The 26876-nt window shown below is 32.9% G+C and overlaps 1 protein-coding gene across 3 annotated transcripts in view; it reads right to left on the bottom strand.

The window, feature by feature from the left end:
• Positions 1 to 26876, bottom strand: part of RIC1 (RIC1 homolog, RAB6A GEF complex partner 1) — a 135897-nt gene that overhangs the window by 17640 nt on the left and 91381 nt on the right. For all 3 annotated transcript variants that reach the window (XM_074282866.1, XM_074282867.1, XM_074282868.1), the window contains 9 exons: positions 25699 to 25843; positions 23383 to 23431; positions 22044 to 22196; positions 18326 to 18529; positions 9041 to 9079; positions 8813 to 8923; positions 7188 to 7277; positions 4828 to 4988; positions 3463 to 3601 (listed from right to left, as the gene is read on the bottom strand). In XM_074282866.1, the coding sequence (XP_074138967.1) occupies positions 3463 to 3601; positions 4828 to 4988; positions 7188 to 7277; positions 8813 to 8923; positions 9041 to 9079; positions 18326 to 18529; positions 22044 to 22196; positions 23383 to 23431; positions 25699 to 25843 (1091 nt within the window). The remainder of the gene's footprint in view (positions 1 to 3462; positions 3602 to 4827; positions 4989 to 7187; positions 7278 to 8812; positions 8924 to 9040; positions 9080 to 18325; positions 18530 to 22043; positions 22197 to 23382; positions 23432 to 25698; positions 25844 to 26876) is intronic.

Below are 26876 nucleotides of genomic sequence, written 5' to 3'. Positions count from 1 at the left end.
CATATTTAACACTATTTAAAAAGGACCCATACTTTACTCATTATCTTAGTTCAAAACCCATTTCCTTGTTATTTTCATATATTGGTGCTAGCTTTCTTCAAGATATCTGAAAGTAGTTGTCTTATTTCTCTGTGCCCCTCTTGAAACTTGATGCAACACTCCAGATATCTGACTAGCACACAATAGAGTGAAAATCTGAATGACCTTAACTATTAATTTTATTAATACAATGATAATGCCAGCTTTTTTTTTTTTTTTTTTTTTTAAAAACAAGCTACATATCACACTACTGGATCCAATAAGCTTGAGAAGAGGCTATTAAAAAAGTTCATGTAAATATAATCTCCATTAGTAAAAATGATAGTAACAAGCTCACAAAGTTTGAACTGTACCAGGAGTTGGCCAAGCCCTATCTGCAATACTGTATTCAGTTCTGGATAGCATGTTTAAGAAGGAAAGATAAGTCTAGTTGTATGGAGATACTTAACCTGAACATGAAAATACTATGGGAGAATCTGATACATATTATAAAAAATTATGTCAGGATTTATGTGAGCCTCAACTTACACTTTGACATTTAATCCTATTAAATTGTGTCTTGTACCAATATTCCAGTTTATTTATTACCATGGCTTTTTCTCCCTACTTTATGCAGCTAAAAATCCAACAATAACAGTTTTCTGTATTTCATCTAAGTAATGTATAAGGTAGGAAATGTAGCTTGTATTTTAAAAAATTTTAGTGCTTAAAAATAAGTTTCAGTGTTATGGATACCATTCCTACTGTAATTCTTGACTAAGTAAGCTCTTGAAGTACTCCATAATATATCCCATTTACCTGTAGAATAACACAGTGACAATTTTCAACATTTATCTCTGAAGAAAAGAAGAGAACATGTTTAAAAGACTCTATTATCCCAATAGAAGAAAAATAACATAAAAGTTCATTTTAATATTCCCTACTCAATTGAGAAACTCTTCCTTTCTTTTAATTATGCTCAGTAGGTAAACTGCTGCCATTGCCAGCAACCAGACACACTGAAACTGTTAGAGATACCTTAGGACGTGGATATATTTTAGTATTACCAAAACAACAACAACAACAACAACAACAACAACAACAACAACAACACACATTTATTTCCTATTTATTGATTTAGCAAGCAAAGGGTTAAGCAGTGATAGCATTCCTGGAAGTGAAAAATGTTTAATACAAAATTGAAGCATTGAGGAAAGGAACAAACAGTTTTTACAATGAAGCCCTCTATGCCAGGCACTATGCCAAGTGCTTTTACAAATATTCCATTTTAGTTTCACTAAACCCTGTGTGGTAGATGCTGTTATTACCCCCATTTTAAAGGTAAGGAAATGGAAGCAGTAGTTAAATGAGCTGCTCAGAATCATACAGATAGGAAGAATTTGAAATTGGGTATGAACTTAGGTTTTCTTGATTCCAGGCCCAGTGTTCTATCTACTGAGACACTTAAAACACACTTCCAGATAATATACTTATACAGAACGAGACCAACACAAAAGAGAATAAAGCTATTCTAACTCTGATAAATGTTAATAGACTAAAAAAATAAAAAGTAAAATAAAACCTATGTTTAAATTTTTGTTGCTGGCTTACCATAATTCTATGAGTAGCCTACATAAAATCATCAGATTCCTAACTACTACTCCAACATCAAAGATAAAAAGAATAGAGTAATGCTGAGGCAATCTCTTTTCACTAGTCATTTTCCTTATTCTGAAATACAGATAAAAATTGAGGTAAGATAATCAAGAGATACGATATATAACAAAAGCCCCAATTCACCCCCAGACTCTGGTCATACTCATATCTGAATATTGCATATCACTACTCCACATCCAAAGTAGAGAATTCTGGCAGGCCTTTAGTGACCATAGTCTCTCATCTGCCTACCTCTTTCTGGGGCTTCCTCCTGACCCTTCTTCCAGCCATGTTCCCAGCCAGGCTCCAATCTCCTAACCGTCAGGCTGGCCATTGCAGCATGCCCTGCCCTCTATCCTCACAGCTACTGTCCCCTCGTCTTCTCAGTTCCTGCCCTGTTGCCTTCGTACCTTGGGTTATTGCAGTGCCCACCTTTTCTATTCTTACTCATGGACTGTATGTACAACAGCACTGGAAAAATCTGCCCAAGTATGTTAACTGTGTCCACTATAAATTTATGCCATCTTGTCTCAGTGGCTCTTTCCTGATAAATCTATCATTTAACCAAAGCTGCTTTCTCCAAATTTGCAATCTCTTAATGGAAAAATTTTAATGCTTTTCCTGATCCTCATTCTTTCTGACCTCATTAGAGTCTTTGACTCTGTCACTCATCCCTTCCCTCTCTCTCTCCTGGTTCTCCTGGACATTTCTCTGTCAGGCTTCTGCCCATGCTAACCACAGATGATCCACAAGGGTTTTGTCCCAGGCTCTTTACTTTTCTCCTTCTTTAGCTAGTGATCTCATCAGCTCCCAAGGTTTCATTTATCACCTCTCAAGATAACAGAGAAAAGTTCCCAAGGTAAATGACTCCCAGACCTAGCCCTAGTCTCTCGAGCTTGGGTCCTATATCACCACCTGCTTTTTTGGAGAAGAAATTTCAAATGAATGTTCTAATGGCATTTTAAACTTACAATATAAGGAAGTCACCCCCAGAGCCACCTCTCCTAAGTCTTCCTAACTATTCCTAACTATTTTTTCCTTTCAGGACATTTCCATTCTTCCAATAACTCTAGAATCATCCTCAACACTTCACTTTCTCTTCAATCTTCTCTACCTTATCTCTACTATTACCTCTTTTCACCAGCATGTTCAGCTCCTAAGTAAAGCTGATGCTACCACTACAGTCTTCTTTGCCTTAGGCTTCTCCCCACTTCAATCCATTCTCTTGGAAGAACTTTAAATCCAAAATATTTCCCTTGAATTAGCTTTTTGCACATGAATTTAGAAATGTGGATTTAGTCATACAAGATAATTGCTGCCAAATTCCTAATTGAAAAAGACAAAAATTACTATACAAACAAAAAGTAGTAATATCAGAATGACTTTAATAACAATTCTAAATGTAGAATTTAGTTTTTCTGACTAAAAAACTAGATAGAGACTACAAAAAGACTAAGAATTTTAAACTCTTTGATTTTTTTTCCTTTCATGAAACTCAAATCCTTCATAGAACATGTTTTTAGAAAGTTTATTTTGAACACAACTACATCTTCATAAATACATTATTTTGGAATGTTTTCGATTTGTTTCACCTTAACAATGAAAAAGAATATTCTAGAACATAAGGAAAGGAAAAAAATGTGCTTAACCTGTTCAAGTTAACGACTTTCCTCAATTTAAATTTGGTGTTAAAACCTATATTCTCTATGACCTCTGTGCCCATTCAGTTACCTGGCAAACGCTCATTAATATCACTTCATTCGACAAAACCACAAACATGAACAGTACCTGATGTGGCATTTTCAAGGTGATCCCAGTTTCTGTTCTCACAGATGTCAGAGTCACAGATACTACTAGGAAAGGATGAGGGATGTAGCGAGACATGGAGACCTCCTGGAGAATGTGAATACTGGCAGTAGTATTTAGACTATAAAAACAAACAAACATTTCAAAAATATTACTCAAAAGTTTTGTTTTGCTTTTTTCCTTTTCAGCAATATCATTTATAGAATTTTATGATTACAGCTCTCTTTTCCTATGAGTCGCAGCTATTTGTACTATCTATTCCATTTACCAAGTAGAAGAAAATGATCTGTTCCCTACCTATAGTTTATATATTTTCTCTGTTAGGGAAGATAATGACAAAAAAGAGGGAAAATTATGGAAATCAGAAGACAATAATGATAAATGGTTAAGAGGAATTGTTATGAGAAATGTTAAGAATAAGAAGGTAAGCTCTCTGATTTTATCTTAAAAAGAAGATAGATTTCACTGGGTAGACTCTCACTTATTTCTCCAACCTTTATGTTTACTATAACCTTAATTAAATATGAATAGCTCCCAATTGTTATTCAAGGAAATGTTAGCAAAGTAAAATTCTATGAATTTTTGGTCACAAAGTATCTTCTAAATGCTATTCAGTCACTCTATCAACTTCATTAGATAAACAGAGCCTATATTTTAGGATATGAGTTAAGAATGGAAGTTAATAAAATAATATGGGTGCTACCTAAAGCTTTATCTCTCTAGAAACTTTGAACAAATCTTATCAACCATCTTGAATAACAAACTAATTAGAGCCCTTGTCTTGAATACCACATAAGGCCATCTGTTTCAAATTTTTTTATTTTTACAAAAATATAGAGATAATTTAGAATTTTAGGTATAAGCACAATGTCTGAAACTTAGAAGGTACCCAATCCAAACTTGAAATGAAATTCTGTATTTTAGAAATCCTACATTTAGAAATTTAGTACAATTCTGTCATTTCACAGTTAAAGACACTAAGGACCAAAAAGAGTGAGTGTTTTACTAAAGGTCAAAGCAGGAAAAACTAGGATTCAAACTCCGATCTCTGGTTTCAAGTTTAGCCTTCTTTCTAGGACATCATATCACCAAAAAACTTCAAGCATGGTGATTAGCCAAACAAGTTAATTTAGAAGTTGGTTTTAATTTCTATTATTGCTTAATAGCTTAAATAAGCTTAAATAAAATAGCTTTAAAAAGATGATTATAATATTAACCCACTGATTAAATCTTTCTTTAATGCTCTTAGATGGATAAAATTAAATCATTTTTTGAGAAAATAAAAGTTAAAATTGAGGGCACATGATAAATAATAATTTAAATCAATTTCTTTCATGTTATACTCACCCATCAGTTTTTCTTTCAATACTGTAAAGACAAATAGAACAGTCAGCTCTAAATAATATTACCATGTCCCGGAAAACACTAAGCAGTAATGTTTCTGCCTGAACTTTGGTGACATGTGCAAAAGCGTTGTCCAGGTTGGATGTTCTCAAGTAAACTCTTAGCTGTAGTCCCCATAAAAAAGAAAATAAAAAGCAAAGCAATTCAGTCTTTTAATCTTAGACAATGACTATTTCAGATGTGAATTTTCTTTGATCTTTTCAATTAACAAGAAATTAAAAGATATATTGGTGATTGGTTAATAAAAGAAAGTTTGGTGATAACAAACAGACAAATGATGTTCAAAAGGCTATGCTTATATAAACAGAAAATGGTGTAGAAAATCTGAGCTGTAATCTTATACGGATATTTGCTTTTTTTGGTCTGTTATGTTGAATTAAAGTTATCTTTAGATAAGAGGATGGCTTGAAAAGTGTGGAATGAATCATTCAGTCTTTAGAGAACTCATCTATATCTAGATTTTACAAGATTTAAAACATGAAAAGTTACTAGTGTTTTCAGTAAGAGAAATCCTAGAATTTAGATTCTATAACTAGATCTGAAATCTGCTTCTAAATACTTGTCTCAAGGAATAAAAGATTTTGTTTAAAATTCTAAATATTTATTGTCTATGTCCAATAGTTGTGCTTGATTTGATGCATATAAAGATTTTTTTTTGCATAAAATCCTGCAATTAAATGGGCAAATATATAAGTATAATAAAATGCAGTGTGCCTGGAGTGACAATAAAAAGAAAGCAAGGACAAAATCAATGCAACTAGTTAAAGAAGAAAAAGTAATTGGGTAGGAAAAAATGTTTATATCAAATATATGATAAAGGAATGACATGTAAAACATATAGGGAAGATAAGGATATAGGTTCTAAACATGTCTATAATTTTAGTGGTATAGTGAACTCCCAGGAGAGGAAACTCCCTTTACAAATGCAATAGAAAAATATAATAAAAGCCATTCCTGATGGGTAAATGGTAAAAGGATATGAATCAACTGTTTTCAAAAGAAGAAACACAAATTGGCATAATTATGTATAAGATTTTTATGTACATATGTGTAAACACACACACACATACATAAAAATAAACTAGAGGTATTATCTCAGAGGGATGGCACTGGTATTAAGGGGGACTAGCAAAGATCTCTTGAAGAAGATGGATTTCACGCACAGAAAATATGATAAAAAATAGGAATATGTCAAAACTGAAAATAATGACAGGCACACTAATTCATCGATGAGTTATGAATTTGGTCAACTATTCAGGAAAGCAAAGAGAATTATGCTAAGAAAGTGACTAAAATATATCTACCATTTGACTAAGATAATTTCACTGTCAAGCATATAATCTAAGGAGGTAAAAGAGAAAAAATCTATAATATACCAAAATATTCCCGTTACAATAGCAAAAAACTGGGAAAAAGTAAATTTTCCATCAAATGGGGAACAGTTAAACAAATTGGGATACATGGATATAACAGAATACTTTTTTTACTGTGAAAATCAAAAATATAAAGAACATAGAGAAGAATGGGAAGATTTATAGAAACTGATTTAAAATGAAATGATAAGAATCATGAAAATTATATTCATGACTACAACAGTGTAACTGGAAAGAAAAACCAGCATCAAAAAAGACTAGTAACAAGGACTAGACACATATATTTATCAAATAAAGAGAGGAATTGGATTGGATATTTTATCAGCACCTGGAACTCCTAGATGAAGAATTTTGCCCAACTAATTCAGGTTGATACCTTCTTTGCCACAACTTAAAAGTCTCTGTGTTGCCTAAAGCACTGAGGTTTAAAGTTGGGTCATAAAGACACTATATTTCAGAGGTGAGGCTTGCTTGATCCAAGTCCAGCTCTCTAACCATATTACCAACTGCCTTTTCAATCACCAAAAAATTGAAACAGTATGATCTGAAAGATAATGACCAAGCTCAATCCCAAAGAAGAGATATAAGAATGCATCTTCCTTCCTCTCTTGCAAAAGATGAATATTAGAAGTGTGAAATCTGCAGGTGTTTCTCATTTTGGTTGATATGCTGGTTAATTTTGCTGAAATGATTTTCCTCCCCCTTTTATTTTGTAATTAAGTATGGCTCTTTGAAGGGAAAAGGCAAAGAATATATTTAGAAATTATGGGGATGCAAAAAAAGATGGGGATGAGTGAAAGAAAAAAGAGATCCATGCAAAGTGCTCTAGGAAAATCTATGAGAGGGATTTGTTGTTTTCAAACAACAAAAAAGTAAGACTGCTTATGTTTAAAATATGGAAAACTGTTACTTTTAAGAATTTCTTCTTACCTCTTCTTGGTGGTCATTTAAATTATAACATGCCAAGACAATAAAGTCATTCCACCAGGCTAAGCCACCTGTCACAATCATAGTTTGCTCCTTAAAATACAAGACAAAAAACCAATATATTAGTTTCATTACTTAGTTAATATACAGATACCCCAAGCTCTATCCCTAATATTTGTTTTTGATGAGACCTGTAATTTTACCACTACAGAATACCCACTTCCTCTAGTAACACAGATTAGATCAATTCTCTTTCTTTTTTTTTTTTTTATTAATTTTTATAATTATAACATTTTCTTTGACAGTACATATGCATAGGTAATTTTTTTTTTTTAAACAACATTATCCCTTGTACTCCCTTCTGTTCCGAATTTTCCCCCTCCTTCCCTCCACCCCTTCCCCTAGATGGCAGGCATTCCCATACATATTAAATTAGATCAATTCTTTTGCAATTTATAATTTTTGAGTTGCTTGGGGGCAATGAAAAGCCCAAAGTCACAAAACCTGTATATCTGAGAGAGAAGACTTGAGCCCAAATTTCCTTAACTCTTATAGCCCGCTCTTTATTAGCTATATCATAGTGATTCTCAAGAAGCTGATACACTTATGAAATAAATATTTCCAGGCAAGTGAAAGAACCATTCCACTATTTCTGCTATACTCTTCAACTATAAAATCAAGTAACTTTGTAATACTTTCATTAATAGCAACTGACAAAGAAAAATGTTCCAGTCAGGAAAAGATGAGGAAGACTTGAGTATTACACTCAAAATGAATAGTGGGGCTTCAAATTTAGCAGGTAAAGAAATATGCCCTTGTGAACTATAATCTAAACCAGTTTGTCAAATGTGACAAAGTGGCATGAAAACTAGATTTTTCTTGAATAATTATTGTAATTGTTTTTAGTGCCTTTCTTTTAGTGTATCTTCAGTTAACAAAATTATGGCCAAGGACCTCAAAAGCTGGCAGTAGCACAGGCTATTTATTTTATGTTAAGGAACAGATCAATTCTCTGAGAGCCTCCACAGCCTCCACAGATCATAACATCTGAAGGAGTTGCAGGACAGCCTTTGCTGACACAAGTGTTGCAGATTGGGAATGAGATAAATTGGAGGCAGAGGAAGAGGAAAGAGGTCAGACAATGAAACTGCCTGTTAGTCAGAGAGGTCAGAGAACAGCAATTGCTCTCAGTCTCCTTGTATCTTCCTCTCACACGAGGAGATCCATTCTGGGTTGGATCTCCAGCAGCCACTGTCAGGTAGTTCGCGTGTATTCCAACAATTGTAAGACACTGAGAATTCCCTAACTTTACATCAGTTTACTTGGAACATATTTGATGCATTTAACCTACAGAAGAAAGGATTCTCTCAATATTTATGAAAATACATCCCACTCTCTTGTTCTCAGTAACAGGATTATTAATACAAACTACATATAATGAATGCCATGAAATTTTTCTCTTAATAGAAATTTTCTTTAAACAAAAAGAAAATTCAAGCTCCTTTACCATAACTATTCTTTTAGATTATTTTCCACTGATCATATTTAACTTTATAATTTTTTTTAAAGGGAGCATAAATTTGTATTTGATGGCAAAGCATCTCTCCCTACTTTGTAAAAGTACTGACCTGGGTAATGTTTCCAAAGAGCTTCCATTTTTTGGTGAGTAATGAATAATGTGCAAAACCAAACTTGCCAACGACAGCAACATTTTGTCCCAGCTTATCAATCGCTGAAAACTGTTTGAATAAAATAAGAGAATTCTCTGGAAACCAACCTAACTTATTAAATGTCACTTGCATAAACTAATAAGAAACATTTGAAAACAAATGAACTAAAAAAATAAAGTAACTCACCCTTATAGGCCAATTGCTCTCTAGATAGGTGCTGGAAATCTAAAGAAAACAATAGAGCAGTTACATAAGACTTGGAGTCAAATCATTATTTATAGTACTACTAATAAAAAATTATTCATTTTCCCATGCAATTGTCAAATTATACCATAGAAAACATTTAATAATTTTGTTTGTAAGTATGCAAATCTAGGAGAAATATTTCTTTATAATCATTTCCATCATTACAACAATAGCTCAGTATTCAGAAAACTGTTATTAGGTTTCTATTATAGCTATTCTTACAGATTTCAAATGTGTTTTTTAATCTACTACAGTTTATTATAAAAAAGTTTTCTCAGAGCAAAGTCAATGTTTACCATAATTTTTCCTATTTCCCTAAAGTGTTTTTGGATACACAGAGAAGAATCAATAAATGTTGATCAATTTATCAAACAAGCATTTGTTAAACTTACATCTTACACAATGTTCTAGGGATATAAAGAAAAAAAAAATAGTATCTAATCTCAAGTTGTTTAGATTCTGATTGGAGAAGATAAGAATATTTACCAAAACACACAATTATATGTATATAATATGATACAAATAGACACAAAATAATTAAATAAAAGTTAATTTTGGAGGGAAGGCACTAACAAGTTTTTTTTTGGGGGGAGATTGGTCAGGAAAAACTTTGTGTAGAAGATGGTGCTTGAATCAGGTCTTAAAGGAAAAGAAGACTATGTGGCAGAGGTAAGGAAGGAATGTATTCCAAGCACATGTTAGCCAGGCCAAAGGCATGGATTTGGGAGATGGAGTATTGTGGATGAAGAATAAAGAGATCACTTTTGTTGGATTGAAGATTAGAGGAGACAGAATAATGAACAATAAAGATTGAAAAATAGGGAGAGGCCAGATTATGACATGTTTTTAAAAGTCAACAAAGAATATACAATAAAATGGTTATATCTTTGTTTAAGGAAAATTAGTTTGAAAGTAGTGTACAGGATGCACTGGAATGATGAGAGAACTGAAGCAGTGAGACTAATTAAGAGGGTACTACAATAATTTAAATGAGATGTGATGAGGGCCTGAATTAAGGTGGTATCATTAAATAAAGAGGAGTTGGACTGAAGAATTGTGGGACAGAAATAGCAACTGATTTGATATATAGGGTGAAGGAGAGGGAGTTGTTGAGGATGATACTGAGGTGACTTTACTGGAGATGGAAAAGGTAGTAGTGCTAACAGGAATAAAGAAGTTTGGGAGAGAATCAGGAGGCAAAGATTTCTAGGATGTCCAGGAGAAAGACTTGAAGCTGGAGATACATATTATAAATGTGTACATACATGTGTCATTGTATGTGCTTAGAGAAAAAATTCCTTAAATACATATACATATGTGTAAAAACAGGGGTTCTCAAACTCCGGCCGTGGGCCAGATGCGGCCTGCTGAGGATGTTTATGTGGCCCACCGGGTTATGACAAATATGCTGAGGGGTGGAGACAAGTGTGAGTTTTTGTTTTTACTATAGTCCGGCCCTCCAACAGTCTGAGGGACAGTGAACTGGCCCCTTATTTAAAAAGTTTGGTGACCACTGTGTAAAAACATACACACACATACACAAAATATATAAATGAATAATATATCTATGAGTCATCTGCATATGGAAGATAGTTAAGCCCAAGAAATCTGATGAAGTTACCAAGACAGTGTAGAAAGAGAAGAGGACCTACTAGAATAGAACCCTGGAAAGTACCTAGTGTGTGGTAGCAGGATGGATAATAAGTGAACAAAGGAGAATGAGGAAAGGTCAGACAGAAAGGAAAAGAAGCAATAGAAAAGAGAATTGTGAAAATCTAGAGAGGAGAAAGCATCTAGGAAAAAACGATAGTCAACAGTATCAAAAGTTATCAAGAAGTTGAAAAAGGCAAAGACAGAGAAAAGATGACTAAATTTTGCAACTAGAAGACCAGTGATAACTTTTGGGAGAACAGTTTCAGTTGAGTAAATTTGGAAACCAGATTGAAAAGGGTTGAAGAGTGAAAAGACTAAAAGTGAAGACAGATTGTGTAGATAGTAGGAATGTGACTAAGGAAGGAGGAGAGATATAGGGAAGGGCATGAAATAAAGTATACAGGGAGAGAAATTTGTCTTGACTAGGAAAAAGTCTACTTTATTGTCAGAAGCTGAGGAAAAGGACGAAGGAGTGGAATATGAAGTCAGAGGGTTCTCAGATAAAGAGAAAATACCACACTGACTCAAGATTTCTCAGTTAAAAAAAAATAATAAAAAAAGCTGTGGGAAAACAGGAAAAAGGGAGGCATGAGGAGTAAAGAGAAGATTTAGAATAGCTTTTGAGAAGACTGAGATAAGGGATCACAGAAAATTAAAAGGCTGCCTTGCCGCAGTGAGAATTCATTTGAGATCAAGTATCATAAATTTGTAATATATTCAGTCTTCACAATTGTGAGATCTTTTCTAGCTTTGTTTAGGAGCTTCTGAATAGGAAATAGTTGGTGGGAATAACCTGAAGTTTGACAAGAAATGAGTAGAGATAAGACAAGAAACTAGAGAGCAGAACATAATACAGAATTAAAATGACTTTTTGTCATTCAGTCATTTTTTTAGTCACGTTCAACTTTTTGTGAGTCCATTTAAGGTTTTCTTGGCAAAACACTGGAGTAGTTTGACATTTCCTTTTCTAACTCATTTTACAGATGAGGAAACTGAGAGCAAACAGAGTTAAGTGAATTACTCAGGGTCACATAGCCAGTGTAGGAGGCCAAATCTGAACTAAGGAAATGAATCTTCCTGACTTCAGATTCAGAACTCTACCCCTTCTGTCTTTTGGTTGAATGTGGCTACATAGGGTTGATATTAGAGAGGGTAGAAAATGAAGTCAGGTTAGGGGTGAGGGAGGGCTTTTAATGAGGCAACACAGATTTAGGAAGGATGAGGTGTTAAGAAAGAGATAAAGTGATATGAGGTTTGTTTGTTTGTTTGTTTGTTTTTTCCAATTTGTTTTTATCACATATTGCTTTATGAATCATGTTGGGAGAGAAAAATCAGAGCAAAAGGGAAAAACCATGGGAGAGATAAAAAGAAAAAATAAGTGAACATAGCATGTATTGATTTAATTCAAGCTCCATAATGCAGGTGGAATTTTTTTTTTTTTTCTTTTTTGGTCCAAAGTCTATTGGGATTGCTTTGGAATGATAAGAGATCTGGCCAAATAGGGGAAAGTAAGCATTTCTAATTAGAGAAGTAGAATAAATATCTGGATAACAGCCAAGTGAGACAAATGGGTCATGCAGAGTCATGGAAAATATCTGACCCCTGGAGTAATCTGCCACACTCATAAGGTTTGAAAAGTTTCCGGGATGGGTGGCATTCCTAGCCTTAAGTGCTACCACAGTTCCAATGAGACCTGAAATCTCTATGTAGGCTAACTCAAATCTAGCTCAGGATTCTACCTGACTTTTTAAATTTGATGCTATGTAGCACCCCACATTTTTCCTGAGGGAACACAGGAAAGAAGAAAAAATGGTATAAAGAAAATAAAAACTCAATAAGAGTTCTTTCTCTTCCATTTTTAGAATTCCATTAAATGTATTTTGATAATAATTATAATAATTGGCATGCAAAGATTTGCTTTACTACTATCTTCACAATATTAATCCCATTTTACAGGTGAGGAAACTAAGGCAGACAGAAATACAGTGCTTTGCCCAGGGTCATACTAGTAAAAATGTGAGATCGCACTGGAATGCACTTCTTCCTGACTTCAGGTCTAACACTCTATCCACTGAGCCACCTAGCTGTCAGGACTCAGGATTCAAAAATGTAAACATTTAAAATTGTTAACTAAACTGGTATTTAATCCAGTCATCTTCTCTTTGTCTTAGAAAAAAGCACGAGGAGAAGCAAAAATGTTGACAGGAATCAAAAGACTCAATTTCAGAAATTTGACTTCTGTCAAGTAATTTCTACCTTAAAAATTCCATTTCCCCACTTGTCAAATGAGATAATAATTATATAACCTACCTAAAAAGTCATTATGAAATTATGATGATAATAAAGAAAGGACTTTGTAAACTTTAAAGTGTTGTAAAAATGTTAATTTTTATTATTGTTGTTGTGGGGAAAAGAGATTATTTACAATTTTAAAACACAGGGTCAAGTCTAAGATTTGTTAGATGCCTAACAGAAAAACATGTTGAACATAATGCTAAAATAAATAAAGATAGGGGGCAGGTAGGTGGTACAGTGGTTAGAGTACTAGCCCTGAAGTCAGGAGGACCTAAGTTCAAATCTGGTCTCAGACACTTAACACTTCCTAGCTGTGTGACCCTGGGGAAGTCGCTTAACCCCAATTGCCTCAACAAAAAGTAAGTAAGTAAGTAAGTAAGTAAGTAAGTAAGTAAGTAAGTAAGTAAGTAAATAAATAAATAAATAGATAGATAGATAGATAGACAAATAAATAAATAAATAAATAATTGAAGATAAGATTCTATTCAGAATGAATCTATCATTGAGAAAACTGTCTTCAAATGCAGATAATTTGTTCCTCAAGAAGATGCCACAACAGAAATAAAGGCCTTTTCTCTTTTTACTTTTTTAACCCTAGCACCTAAAAGTCCCTTACAATATAATAGAAGCTTAATCAATGTTTGTGGAACTGGATTGAATAATCTGTAGTTGACTTTTTTCCTTAGTAGGAGATTTTAAAGTTTACTTTTATATAGTACTGGGGAACATTTTATATGACTGACATATACTCTAATTCTTGACTTTAATCATAAAGTTAAAATCTTATCAATTAGACCAATTTAGAAAATCACTGGAGGGATAAAGAAAATTCCCCCCAAAATGGGAGGAAAAAGTGGGATGAAAGTTGAAAGAATTTTTGAGAGGGTCTATCTGTGAGATTGATCTTTTTTTTTTTTTATTTATGAAGAAAATAAACTAAAAATTACCATCTATAACTAATCTATGCATATGTCTTCAAGCTGTGCAAATTCTCAGGCTCCAACCTCCTTCAACACTACTACTACTTGAGCCAGTAACAGCTAGTCGTAAAGCAGTGCTTATCAAATTTATTCAAACCATGACACATTTTTAAAAATTCATTTGACAGAAGGGGTTGCAATGTGAAGAGTGAGAGATGAAATGAATGAACAAATAGAACTGAATGTAAAACTTTCTGGTTATGGGATTTTATTATCTATTTTTTGAAGTTTAAAAATTAATCTTCAAATAAAAGTAATTTAAACAGAGATTTACTTGCATCCTTTAAATATATAATCACTGTCCTATCATATTTCATTAAATACCCTTAATAATAGGCTGATAGGTTACCACTGGGCTTATATCCCAAAGAGATTTTTAAAGAAGAGAAAGGAAACTGTATGTGCAAGAATGTTTGTGGCAGCCCTCTTTGTAGTGGCCAGAAACTGGAAACTGAGTGGATGCCCATGAATTGGAGAATGGCTGAATAAATTGTGTATATGAATATTATTGTTCTGTAAAAAAATGACCAACAGGATGATTTCAGAAAGGCCTGGAGAGACTTACATGAACTGATGCTGAGTGAAATGAGCAGGACCAGGAGATCATTATATACTTCAACAACAATACTATATGATGATCAATTCTGACGGATGTGGTCCTCTTCAACAATGAGATGAACCAAATCAGTTCCAATAGAGCAGTAATGAACTACTCAGTGAAAGAACTCTAGGAGATGATGATGAACCACTACATAGAATTTCCAATCCCTCTATTTTTGTCCACCTGCATTTTTTACTTCCTTCACAGGCTAATTGTACACTATTTCAAAGTCCAATTCTTTTTGTACAGCAAAATAACTGTTGGGACATGTATAGATTTATTATATTTAACTTATACTTTAACATATATTGGTCAACCTGCCATCTGGGGGAAGGGGTGGGAGGAAGGAGGGGAAAAGTTGAAACAAAAGGTATTTGCAATTGTCAATGCTGGAAAATTACCTATGCATAAAATTTTTGTATAAACTAAATTAATTAATTAAAAAAAAACCTAAAAAAAAAAAAAATAGGCTGATGAGCAGTACATTCTTTTCATCTGCAAATTTTCCATCTTATTTTTATAAACAATGGTGTCTCATAAACAGCAAAAGTAAATGACATTCTTTTAAGTAAAATTCTTTTCATATACTGCCTTTGTACTTGAAACATTTATGTGAGAGCATGAAGTAGCTTACTTTCCTAAGTGGTCTCTATAATTTTGGTTGCACCTAATTATTTGCATACTGACCATCTGAGAGACTTTTATTTTTTATAACTACTTCTGGAAACCTGGATTATGGAAACTCAGTAGCAACTGATAATAAAGAAATCCAGGATAATAAGCCATAATCGTTAAAATAACTAATGAAGAAACAATACACCAAAGAGAATTAGCTTGTGGAATGTCAAATCATCTATACTTGTCCCATCCCTACAACCCTGTCTTATACCAAAGCAGCAATTATCTATAAGTAGAGAGATCTGTAAATACTCATTAACCCTTTCCAAAGGCAGAAAAAACATGTGAATGTGTGCCTTTATATCTTTCCAATAAAAAGATTATTTAGAATTACCCTAAATAAAAACAGAATCAATAAGAGAATTCAGCAGGCTAGAGAATAACCATCAATAATTTTTTTTTCTTGCATTTAATAGATAAGAACATAGGTTTGGACCTTCTTATAAAGACAACTTTTTAGAATACTGGTGAATATGACTATATGCCTTTCAAAAATTAAAGAAAAAGAAATAATTTAGAAAATGTTATATTATTAAGGATTCAGTTGTATAAACTGTGTATTGGTCACTGGTTCTTAAAGCTTTACAGACTGAAATCTGTAATTAGGAAAATAGAATACAGAAAGAAAGAAAAAAACATTGTGTTAAGAATAAAGCAGTTGTCAGTAATCCTGCTTCTAAAAGATAGGTACTTTTTTCCTTTCTCTTGAACTTAATGAAAAGATTAACAACCTAAAATGTTTTAAAGTGAAGTGCAGGGGTTTGAGTGGAGATTGAGGAAAGGAAAATGAGATAATTTAAATTTAATAACAGAGAAAATATAGGGAAAACCTAGGAAAAGAAGTTAAATGGAAGGCATAATTAACTCTGAACTTATTTGCACATGTTTAAGAAAATCATGAAGCATATAAAATGCAAAATCATTCATGAAAAGTAGACATCTAAATAGGATCTTATGCTGAATAGAGAATTAGACTAAGTATGTATGTTAAGGTTAAAGGGTGTAAGAATAGCTGGTTCATGGAGACATCACTGTTCATCAGAAAATACCCAGGTTAAAAATCTGCAGTTTGGAGGCATTTAAAGGCTTTTTATACAAACCACCTTGGGAAAGCAACATATTTATTCATTTAGATGGAGTCATAAGTAAACAAAGGACAAGCGAAATTAAAGATCTAAAATAGCAAATTCCAGTTTCTAGTCCTTGGCCCATACTAAAAAAAGACAGAAATTGTTTCCCCATTGAACTTAGCCTTTTGATTCCACTTTTATTTTAATTAGAGAATAGATTAATAATAATAAACTAAGAGAATAATTCCAATAAATAGCCTAGATCTTGTGCAAGTCTTAAACAATTCTTTGGGGCTCAGTCTTTCTCTCTCTCTCTCTCTCGCTCTCTCTCTCTCTCTCTCTCTTTTAATGAATAGAGGTGATTGGATTAAATAGTCTGTATGGTCCTTTCCAGCTCTAAAAATTCCATGCTTCTATTCCAATATAATTGCCTGTGAAGCATTAGCTTTGATATAGTTTTATGAACTCTGGAAAAACTGAAAAATTCAGAAAATGAAATTGGTTTTGGCACAGAAAAATGTTAAGACTCTCATACATATATGGTATAATGCCAGTGTTATTGCTGGTAATCAATAGACAAACACCTTTCTTAAGTGTTCTAAATCAGTGCTATCAAGTGCTTGTTAGGGTAATTTAATGGATTCTTAGAATCATGGAATTTTACAGCTGAAAGGGAATTCATTTTGTTTTATTTCCTGATTGTCTTTTGAATTCGAGACCTACCTGCTTTAATCCTCTGCTCTACTTGGCTCTCTGGTAACACAGACCTGGCTAGGTAGAACTGGCATTGATGCTAGGTCAGTGTAGAATGTATAGTTCATAGTATGGGGAAATGAAAATAGCAGAGAAATGGCTACAAGAGAGAAGGGAGTAGTGGAAAATTTTAGTAAAGGAAATACTTGATTCAGTTTTACTTAATAACTTAGTATCATAAAATGGTAATTATGAGCATTGGCCAATTTTATGTCAAAATCGATACAATTTAAAGTTATATTCAAAAACATAAGGTTTTAAAACACTAAGATAATTATCTTCCTGTTCAATTCTTTTTGGAAATATGTTCCATCCCTGCAAAAAAAAAAAAAAATTACCATAGGAAAGTAGGAAGGGGGGAAAGGGGAGGCAGGTAGTGTAATATATGGTTTAGGAGCAGGAAGTTGAGAAACAAACTTCCTTTTTACTGTGGTTTCTAGCCATAGAGAATTGAGCCTAGATTATTTAAGAGGAAGATGTAAAGAGTTTGGTATTATAGTAGAAAAGAAGAGCTAGGGTGATATGCTACAAATGAATAGTTTTATTAATTAATTTTAATTTAGCCTTTCTCCCAAATATAAATTTCTGAGATGTCGATTTTGGACCAAACTATGATATTTCTTTCTTTTCTGATTGCCAAAAAGTTTTTTTTTTTTAAATATTTGAAAAACTAAATATTTTCTCATTAGCAAAACGATGGCAGAGCTTCTTCAGTAGCTAAAGGTATGAGATAGAGGTTGTAAGTCTATATAGTAGACTAAGTTCTTTCACTCAAATTAATGTCCCCTGCACTGAACTAGGCTGGGTAAATCAATCTCTCAGTGATAATTTGCATATTACCACATCTTTGTTTATAACACAGTTGTATTTGTATTTCTTGAAAAATATGATGAGTAAAAAATCATTTTTCATAGTTGTGATGAAAGAGTGACTGGCAAAACTTTCTGCCCTTGAAGACAATGCACTGATAGAAGAGTCAGTTAAAGCAGAGGGCAATACATTCTGCTTCAAGTGGTAAGTACAAAGAAGGAACTAAAAAGGGTAGAACATACAAAAGTAGAGAAAAGACATGACACAAGAATGCAAAAGCCACTCCACTTTTTACAGCAACAGAAAAATATTTTGAAAACTAGTTCCAGGAAAAGTCTCACTGAGTGCAAGAGGTAGTAAGTATCTCAGCAGAAAATGAATTTACCTGCACAACGTGCCAATGTCGATGTCCAAGTAAAGTGCTTAAACCCTGAGAATCTAAATTTCCATCTGAAAATGGACTCTTTTCCCGAATGGGCTTATGTTCAGAATGTGCTGATGAGTTTCTAGGACTCTGGGCTTGTGAGGCATCTCCACAGTTCAAATACAAGCGATCTTCTCCCTGAAGTAGCACCTGCTCCTGGTTACTCTGTGCAAGTGGGGACAAAAAAGGAACAATTTTAAAAATTACTATTCCAGTTATTAGATAGGAGAAAAGGGAAGCTAAGTAAGTTTTGTGTTACTGCTAACCTTTGCAAGGCCCTCACTACACAGAGAAATTCTTTTATTCAACCTGTAATGACTATCCTACATTATTCAGAATAACTGTTTCAAATTTTTTTCAAACAACCATTCTTGTAAAAAAAGGTCTAGGGCTTTTACTGGATTTCAAGTTTAGTATGAATCAACAATGTGAGAAGATAACTAGAAAAAGTTAATGTTATTCTAGATTACGTTAAAAGAAACATAGTATTTGAGACAAGTGAAGTATTTCTACATATTTTACTCTGATCTGGCATGGTCATGTCTACACTGTTAAATTCAGTCCTGGGCATTCCATTTTAAGAACTATATAAATGATATGATTTGTGAGCAGAAGAAGATGAAGAAGATTGTCAGAATATTGGCAAATATGTTAAATAAAGAGAAGCTGAAAGATCCAAATAAGTGGTGACTTTGGAAGTATGAAGCATGATAGCTGCCTCCAATTATTTGAAAACAGAAATTTAAACTGATTTTATTTAGTCTCAGAGGTCAGAGCTATAAGTAATGGGAAGAAATTCCAGATTTAGGTTTGATGTAAGCAATTTTTTTCTAATAATTTCTGTTTTCAAAATTGTCATATGTTACTATGCTTTTTTGGAGGTATTCAAACAAAAGATAAATGCCAGTTTTTTATGGATGTCATATAAGATATTCTTGGCAAGGGTCAGGTTAAACTAAATGACCCTTGAAATAAATCTGAACTCCTAGATTCTGTAGTTACCTACTGAGAGAATGTAAAATACATAATGGCTTATGTAAACAAGATTATGTGACAGATAAGTTACATTATAAATTCTCACTTTGTTTAAACCTATTATTCAAAAGATCCAAAAGTACACCCAAATTTAAAGAGCTAATTTAATGACAATTTTCATAATTGCCAATAGATGGCAATGTAACTTCATAAAAGACCTTCACTGTTAACAATCAACAGTAGTTGTCGTGAAGGGTAATGATTTCTTAGGTACTGGAAATATTGACAAGGGTATGTATGAGCTATTGTTGGCAAAAGAGGTCACAGAAATGCAAAATTTTGGGATGAGTAGTGATGGTTCCAGCTAAAATACAAGGGACCTCCAAAGAAATTTTCCTGAAAACATAGACAAAATGTATGATGAGATAAGACCACCATAATTCAACAAGCATTTCTTAAATGTCTACTATGTGCCAGGTTGGGCAGTAAGGTAGTACATGGACAGAATGCCAGGTCTAAAGACTCACCTTCCTGAGTTCAAATCGGACCTTAGATACTAGCTGTGTGATCCTGGACAAGTCATTTAACTCTGTTTGCTTCAGTTCCTCATCTATAAAATAAGCTGGAGAAGGAAATGGCAAACCCTCCAGTACCCAAGCCAAAGAAAATGCCAAAAGAGATGAGAGAGTCTGAAATGACTCAACACATGCCTAACACTATTCTGAGCACTGGGGATACAAATATAAGTAAAAATGGTTACTTAAGGCTCTCACAATCTAAAGGGGAAGACAACATGCAAATAGTTATATATAGATCTCTATATCTATATCAATCTAGATCTATAGATAGATCTATCTATATATTCATATATCACATATCTATCTATCTATCTAGAGAAAACTGTAGGTAATGTGACATGAGTATAAAAAGGGACTGAGAAGAGCTTCTTGTAGAATGCGAAATTCTACTTGAGACTTGAAGGAAGTCCGGGAAGGAAGAAGTGAAAACAAGGAAGGAGAGCATTGCAGACATGAGGGACAGCCAATAAAAATGTATGGAGTCAGAAGATGGAATGTCTTTTTGAAAGAAACAGTAAGGAGACCAATATTCTGGATTGAAGAATATATAGAGGGGAGTAAGATATAAGGAAACTGGAAAGAGGCCAATTTACAAAGGATTTTAAAAGCCAAATAGAAAATTGTATACTTGATCTTTCAGGATGAGGATTTTGAAGAATAAGGAGCTATTGTAATTTACTGATAGAGAAGAAGGAGGATATGACATAGAGTTGCATTTTAGGAAGATTATTTGATAGCTCAAAAGAAAATGGGTTGGAGTAGAGAAAGACTTGGGAAACTCTAAGATCAAAAGAAAAATGTGACTTATATAAACTAAGTACACTAAGAAAGATATTTATAATGATTTCAATATTGCAAATAAAAAGAACACTGAAGGCAACTGAATCTTGATAAAGTGAAATGAACAATCCTGGCAATTAAGGTAAAAGATGATGAACTTACTACTCTCCTCAGTAGGAAGGTAGAAAACAAAGAATTGCACATGCAATCCAATGGTTCCACCACATTAATTAATTGGTTTTGCTTAACTTTTTTATACAGTTTATGGTTAATAAATGATTGTTGACAGATTAGCTTTATACAAAAAGGGAAAATTCATTGGGGAAGGGCTTTCAGGAAATAAAACTCATAAATAAAACTTTTAAAATAAAAAGTAAAATAAATTAAATGATTAAATTAAAATAAAATTTTCTCATGTTTCCCCCCCTAGAATAGAGGAAAATAAGAAAGAAAATACTTACCAATAGAAAAAAATTAATTGAAAATAACTTTAAAAAAATAATTTTTCCAAGGCTACCTATGTTTTCCAGATTTAGAGAAGTATTAATAGCAGGTTAGTTTAAGAGTTTTGCCTACTACAAGAGATGAGATCCCAGTTACTGTCACTTTGACATGAATGTTTCATTTACATATAAGTCATTTTTCTGTATCTTTATTTTTCTGGGGACCACTTAGCTGGAATTGTAGAAAAGGCTCTGAGAAGGGCCATGTTCATACTTTGCTTCAATCTGAATTGCACCAAATATTTTTAAAAGCTTGTGTGCCAAGGAAAAAAATTGAGTTAATATGAACTTTAAAAGGCAGGTAGTTATGCTTAATTGTCAAATAGCATTTTAAAAAATCCAAAACATTCTGAAGATGGAATTTTGTTTGTGAGGGAAACTTTGATAGAAACTTTAAAATTCTACGAACTGAAATTGTTTTCAGGTGCAAATTTGTAAATAATACTTAGGTGTGATCAGGATAGATAAAATGTTATAAAAATATCTTTTATAGCTTAGTGGGATTAGAACAAGTTTTATAAAATCAAAAATACAAACAGGATAGAATGCTAACTCAATTTTTTTTTCAGACTTCTTCCTCTCACACTTAAGTTTTTAGTGAATCCACCTTGTTTTTATTAAACCTACAAATATATAAAAGGACATAATGGACCCAGAAAGAACACTTCCGGCATAAATTAAATAAAGAAAGAAAACAAAAACCAGAAGTTATAACCTATAAGATGAGAGTGGTTCAAGATTTTAAGAGTATAAAATGACAGTTTTTTGAGCCAATAAGAGCCACAAACAACATCTGGAAAAAAAATCTCTTTGAAATACTAAAAGTCATAAATTTCTACTTACCATACAAGGGTTAACAGTGAGTGCACTTTTAATGAACTGAAATTGTAGAATGCCAGGCTGATTAGCTGAACTCTTGATGTCAGACTCAATATCTCCATTTTGAGAACCAAATCCACTTATTACCCACAGGTGATAACCTTCTGCACCCCAACTCTTGTATGAAAAAGAAACAAAAATTACTCCCAAACAGCAAAAAGCTCTCTTCCATATCATCTTAACTGCATACATTCCATACTACCTACATGACAAAATTGTTCATAATTTCTGGAGGATTACCAAATGTTGCTAAAAACACGGTTTAAAATCACATTAATTAAATTTTTCTAAGTGTTATATTCCTTACTCTGTATTTGGGATAGTAGAAGAAAATATAAAGAACACTTGTATCACTGAACCCAGGCTTTTATTTTCAGAAAAATTTTCTCTTTATTATATTATTTAAACTAATTTAATTGCATTATACAAAAAGGGGATTTGAGAATACATCATTTCTGAACTAGAGAACTAGTCTAGATCAATGAAAAAGAGACTAAGGCAGAAATAAATAATCAAATATCATAACCTTTTAGCAATGTTTTCTTTTTATATGTCCCCTTTTCTCCTCTCTCCCCCTCCCCCTTCCCCCTTCTTTCCCTCCAACCCTGGCATCCCCCCAAACTCATTGAATGATAGAGGAAATATAACCATGGAAGCATTGTCTAGAAAGGTTCATGATCCAGAAAAGATGATAGGAAAAAAACCTCTCTTATTTTTATAGGATTATTCACAAACATATTTACAAATGGTGGAACTGTGTAAAAAAGATGGACATTCAATATATTTTAAAATAAGAGAGTAACAGCAATTCTCAAGAAACATTTGTGATAAATTTTAAGCAAGACCTTAAAGGCAACATATCCAACGTATATTTAATTTTGTGCCTGCTTACATGAAAAAGAGTAATGAAAAAATAGTTGCAAATAAGTCACAAAAGAAAGGAGGCTATAGGAACGGCAGCTAGAAAAACAATACACTGTTTCTACCTAGCCAAGCATAATGGGAGTAGAAGAAAAAGAAGAAATTTTCAAGTTAAAAAAAAAAAAAGATATACCTTCTTTACAAAAAACTCTATTCTACATGATAAGTTATTCTCACCAAAAAGAACAAAAAGTTAAATATCAAAGACTGAGTAGATTTTCCTCTTTGCCTTCAAAAATGCTTTCAGTCAATCAAAAATTACATACTGAAGAATTTATTCATTTTCTGGCAGAACATTAAATCATATAAACAATAAACACCACATATGACAAAAGATAATCCAGACTTCCCAAATAATGCTAAGTTTTATATGAATACTTACCATAGAGCTGATCTTAAGAGGCTCTTTCTTAGTACCATCTGACCGGTAACTAAAAGAATAAAAGAAATTCTTAGGATTTAAACTTAGGGACAAAATGGAGGCCATCCACCATGAACTTTTTAAATGTTACTTTTCATTGTAAAAACCCTGTTATCTCTTTCAAATCTCATTTTTTTCCTCTCTCCACTCCCTGATGAGAAGTTGGCTCCTTTTATTTTTTCTTCTTTCTTTTAAGAATTTATACAGGGACAGCTAGATGATGCAGTGGATAGAGCACCACTCAGGATGACCTAAGTTTAAATCTGGCCTCAGACATTTAATGCTTATTAGCTATGTGACCCTGTGCAGGTCAGTTAAGCCCATTTGCCTCATTTCCTCCCTCCCCCCCAAAAAAAAAGAATTTATATAGTTCACTTTTTAAATTATAAGTTTCAAGTTAGTTTAAATTATTTTAATAATTTTAAATTTCATGATTCTTTTGCCAATCTCAAAAAAAAGCAAACAATTAAATAAAAAACCCTACCACTACAATATTAATTCTGTTTGGTTACTTTTTTACAGTTCTGTACAACATAATAGCATCTAGTGCATAGAAGGTAAGAAGAGAAATTTCTTAGCAAGAGGCTTTAAAAATGGCAACTGGAAGGATTAAGCACAGTGAACTGTTTCTACCTAACTAAGGAGATTGAGAGTAGAAAAAAGATGCGTTCCCCTTTTTAATATTTATATCATATACTTTGTGTGTTCCTTGTACCTTTGATTCTCATAACCTACTCCAACTTTCTTCAGGAGATTGCTCCTTCAATTATCTACTCCTCTCTCTAAATTTTCTTCTCTTCCTATTAAACAATTCATTCTATATAAACATAACTAAGTCTCCCTATTTAAAAATCTTTATTTGATCCTTTCATGCATTCAAAATTATCATCCTATACATAAGCCTATAGTTTTCTCCCTCTCACAGCTAAACTTAGAAAAAGAAGCTTATGCTTTTTTTTTACTTCCTTTTTCCCTTATGCCCCTGAAAAACCGCCTTTTCCAATGCTACTATCTAATTCTTTCCAAATTCAATCACCTTTTAAAAGTTTTCATGATGAGCCTTCTTGACATCTCTGTAGCAGCTGACCATTCTCCTTCCTGAGGTATTCTTTTCTCAACTCTCTTCTTATCTGACAACTATTTTTCAGTTTCTTTTGATAAATCATGATCCATATCTTGTTTTCTAAAGGTGGAAGATTCTTAAGCTCTGTTATAGGTCCTCTTTTATTCTTTCCTTCTATACTTTCTTGATGACCTCATCAGTTCCAACATATTCAATTATCATCTTTATGAAGATTGTGCCAGTACTACAAGTAGCTAATGGATATCAACGTAGCTGTCCTATAGATATTTTAAAGGGGCAAATAGATGACTCAATGGAGATAGTGATGGGTCTCATGCCAGGAAAGATTTATCTTTATGAGTTAAAATCTGGCTTTAAACCCTTACTAGCTACATGGCCATAGGCCAGCCATTTAACTCTTATTTCCTTTAGTTCTTCATCTGTAAAAATAAGCTGAAAAGGAATAGTAAACTACTCCAGTATCTTTGCCAAGAAAATCCCAAATGGAATATAAAAAGTTGAACATGACTGAAAAATGACTTGAACAAAATCTGTCAAACTCATCATGTCAAAAACAGAATTCACTATCTTAACTCCTAAACCCTTAGTAACACCCCATTTCTATCAGAAGCATTATCATCTAAGTCACCCAATTCAGAATCTTAGAGTTTTCCTCAACCCTTTATTCTTCCTCACCCTATGCACATCAATCACTTGCCAAGTCTTTTTAATGCTACTTCCATAACATCTCTTAAAAATATCGTCTTCTCTTTAACCAAACAGTTACCACCCTAGCTTATGCTCTCATAACCTCTTGCCTTAATTATTTCAGATCTCCTTAATTGTTCTCCTTGCCTCTAGTCTTTCCCCTTTTAATCCATCCTTCACACCAACTATAAGAAACTTTAAGTCAGGCAATTTTAGGGAGTAGATAATTTGGCAAAGGGAACAATGATATTTAACCTATCTTCTGGCAGAGTTATGTAACACAATTTTCAGGACGTTTTGCTTATTAGAAGATGGGTTTCCAGAAATATATTAAAAATACCTTTCTAGATGATATAACAATGAAAAGCTCTAAAACAATTTCATAGAAATTACTATTTAGAGAAGGGGGAAAACAAAACCAGAACAGTCCTAAGATACAAGATTGTTTTTTGTCATTAAAAAAAAAATTTTTTTTAAACATTATTAGTTATAATCCATGCACTTACGCAAAATCTCCTCCAAGAGTACAAATCAGCTGAGCACCAAACACACTCCATAAAGAAAGGCCTCCATGTTCCCAAGTCACCATCACAACACTGTTATCAGGAGACCACTTGATCAGTTTAACAGCTCCTGTTTTGTTCCAAATATCTATTTAAAAATGTTAAAGGAAGGGAAAAGGATGTTCATAAACATAATTTACACATTCTATTTCATATATTTCATATCTACAGGGGTTCAGTGGAATAAAACAAGGATTAGAATTGGAGTCAAAAGACCTGGGTTCAAGTTCTGGCTCCACAGTTTACTAGCCATGGAACCATCTGCAAGATACAATTAATTATATGTTTCTTGAGGGTTGATTTTTCTTTCTTTCTTTCTTTCTTTTTTTTTTCCCTGGTTGCCCAGTATTATATCTATAGTTCCTAGGAAGAAAAAGTTATAGTGATATTAATATCAAATTATTCTTAAAATAAATTAAGATTTTAAAATTCTAGTCTCTTCCTTAGGGGGAAAAAGATTTTTAATAACATAATTGCCTAAAAATTCCCTTAGTTTTTAAAATTTTTAACCATTTTAGCTAAAATTGGTTTTGTTTCAGACTTTCTCTTTCTAATATTAACAACCTTCAGTTGATATGCACATCAATGTTATAAGTTTCTCCAGTACAGAGGAAAAATGTTTCCAATTCTGCCAATATGCCAATATGGTTTGCCATAAAATTTATGTTTCCGACAAAGTAGACAAGTAGATAAATATCCGAGTGTTTGAAGATAAAATCCATGTAGGCACTGGCAAAATGCAGAGAAATCCCAAGTTCAAAACCCTAGAATTATTGGTGCTGGTCTCTACTTCTCTAGTATAGGGATTTAAACAAAACCAAGACAGACACAAGCAAACCTACTGAGTAAGATTAACAATCTTTTCATTTTATTTACATAGCTCCCAGTAAATTCTACTACACAGCCAAAGAGACAAAAATTACCTAGATATCACAAATAAAAGTTCATATAAGAATATTACAAGCAAAAAGGTAATCATATATCAGAGACATCAGTTTATTCAATATCCTTAAGTTATGTCTCCAGTTAAAAAGAAATAATTCTTCATAGTCATTATATACACTATTTCACAGGTAATGTTGTATGGCTAATGAATTTTTTTAAGCTGCAATTTGGTTACT

Source organism: Sminthopsis crassicaudata, chromosome 1, assembly GCF_048593235.1.
Source record: "Sminthopsis crassicaudata isolate SCR6 chromosome 1, ASM4859323v1, whole genome shotgun sequence".
In the NCBI taxonomy this organism is placed as follows: domain Eukaryota; kingdom Metazoa; phylum Chordata; class Mammalia; order Dasyuromorphia; family Dasyuridae; genus Sminthopsis; species Sminthopsis crassicaudata.
The sequence above is the reverse complement of the archived record's forward strand: the minus strand, read 5'-3'. Positions and strand labels throughout refer to the sequence as shown.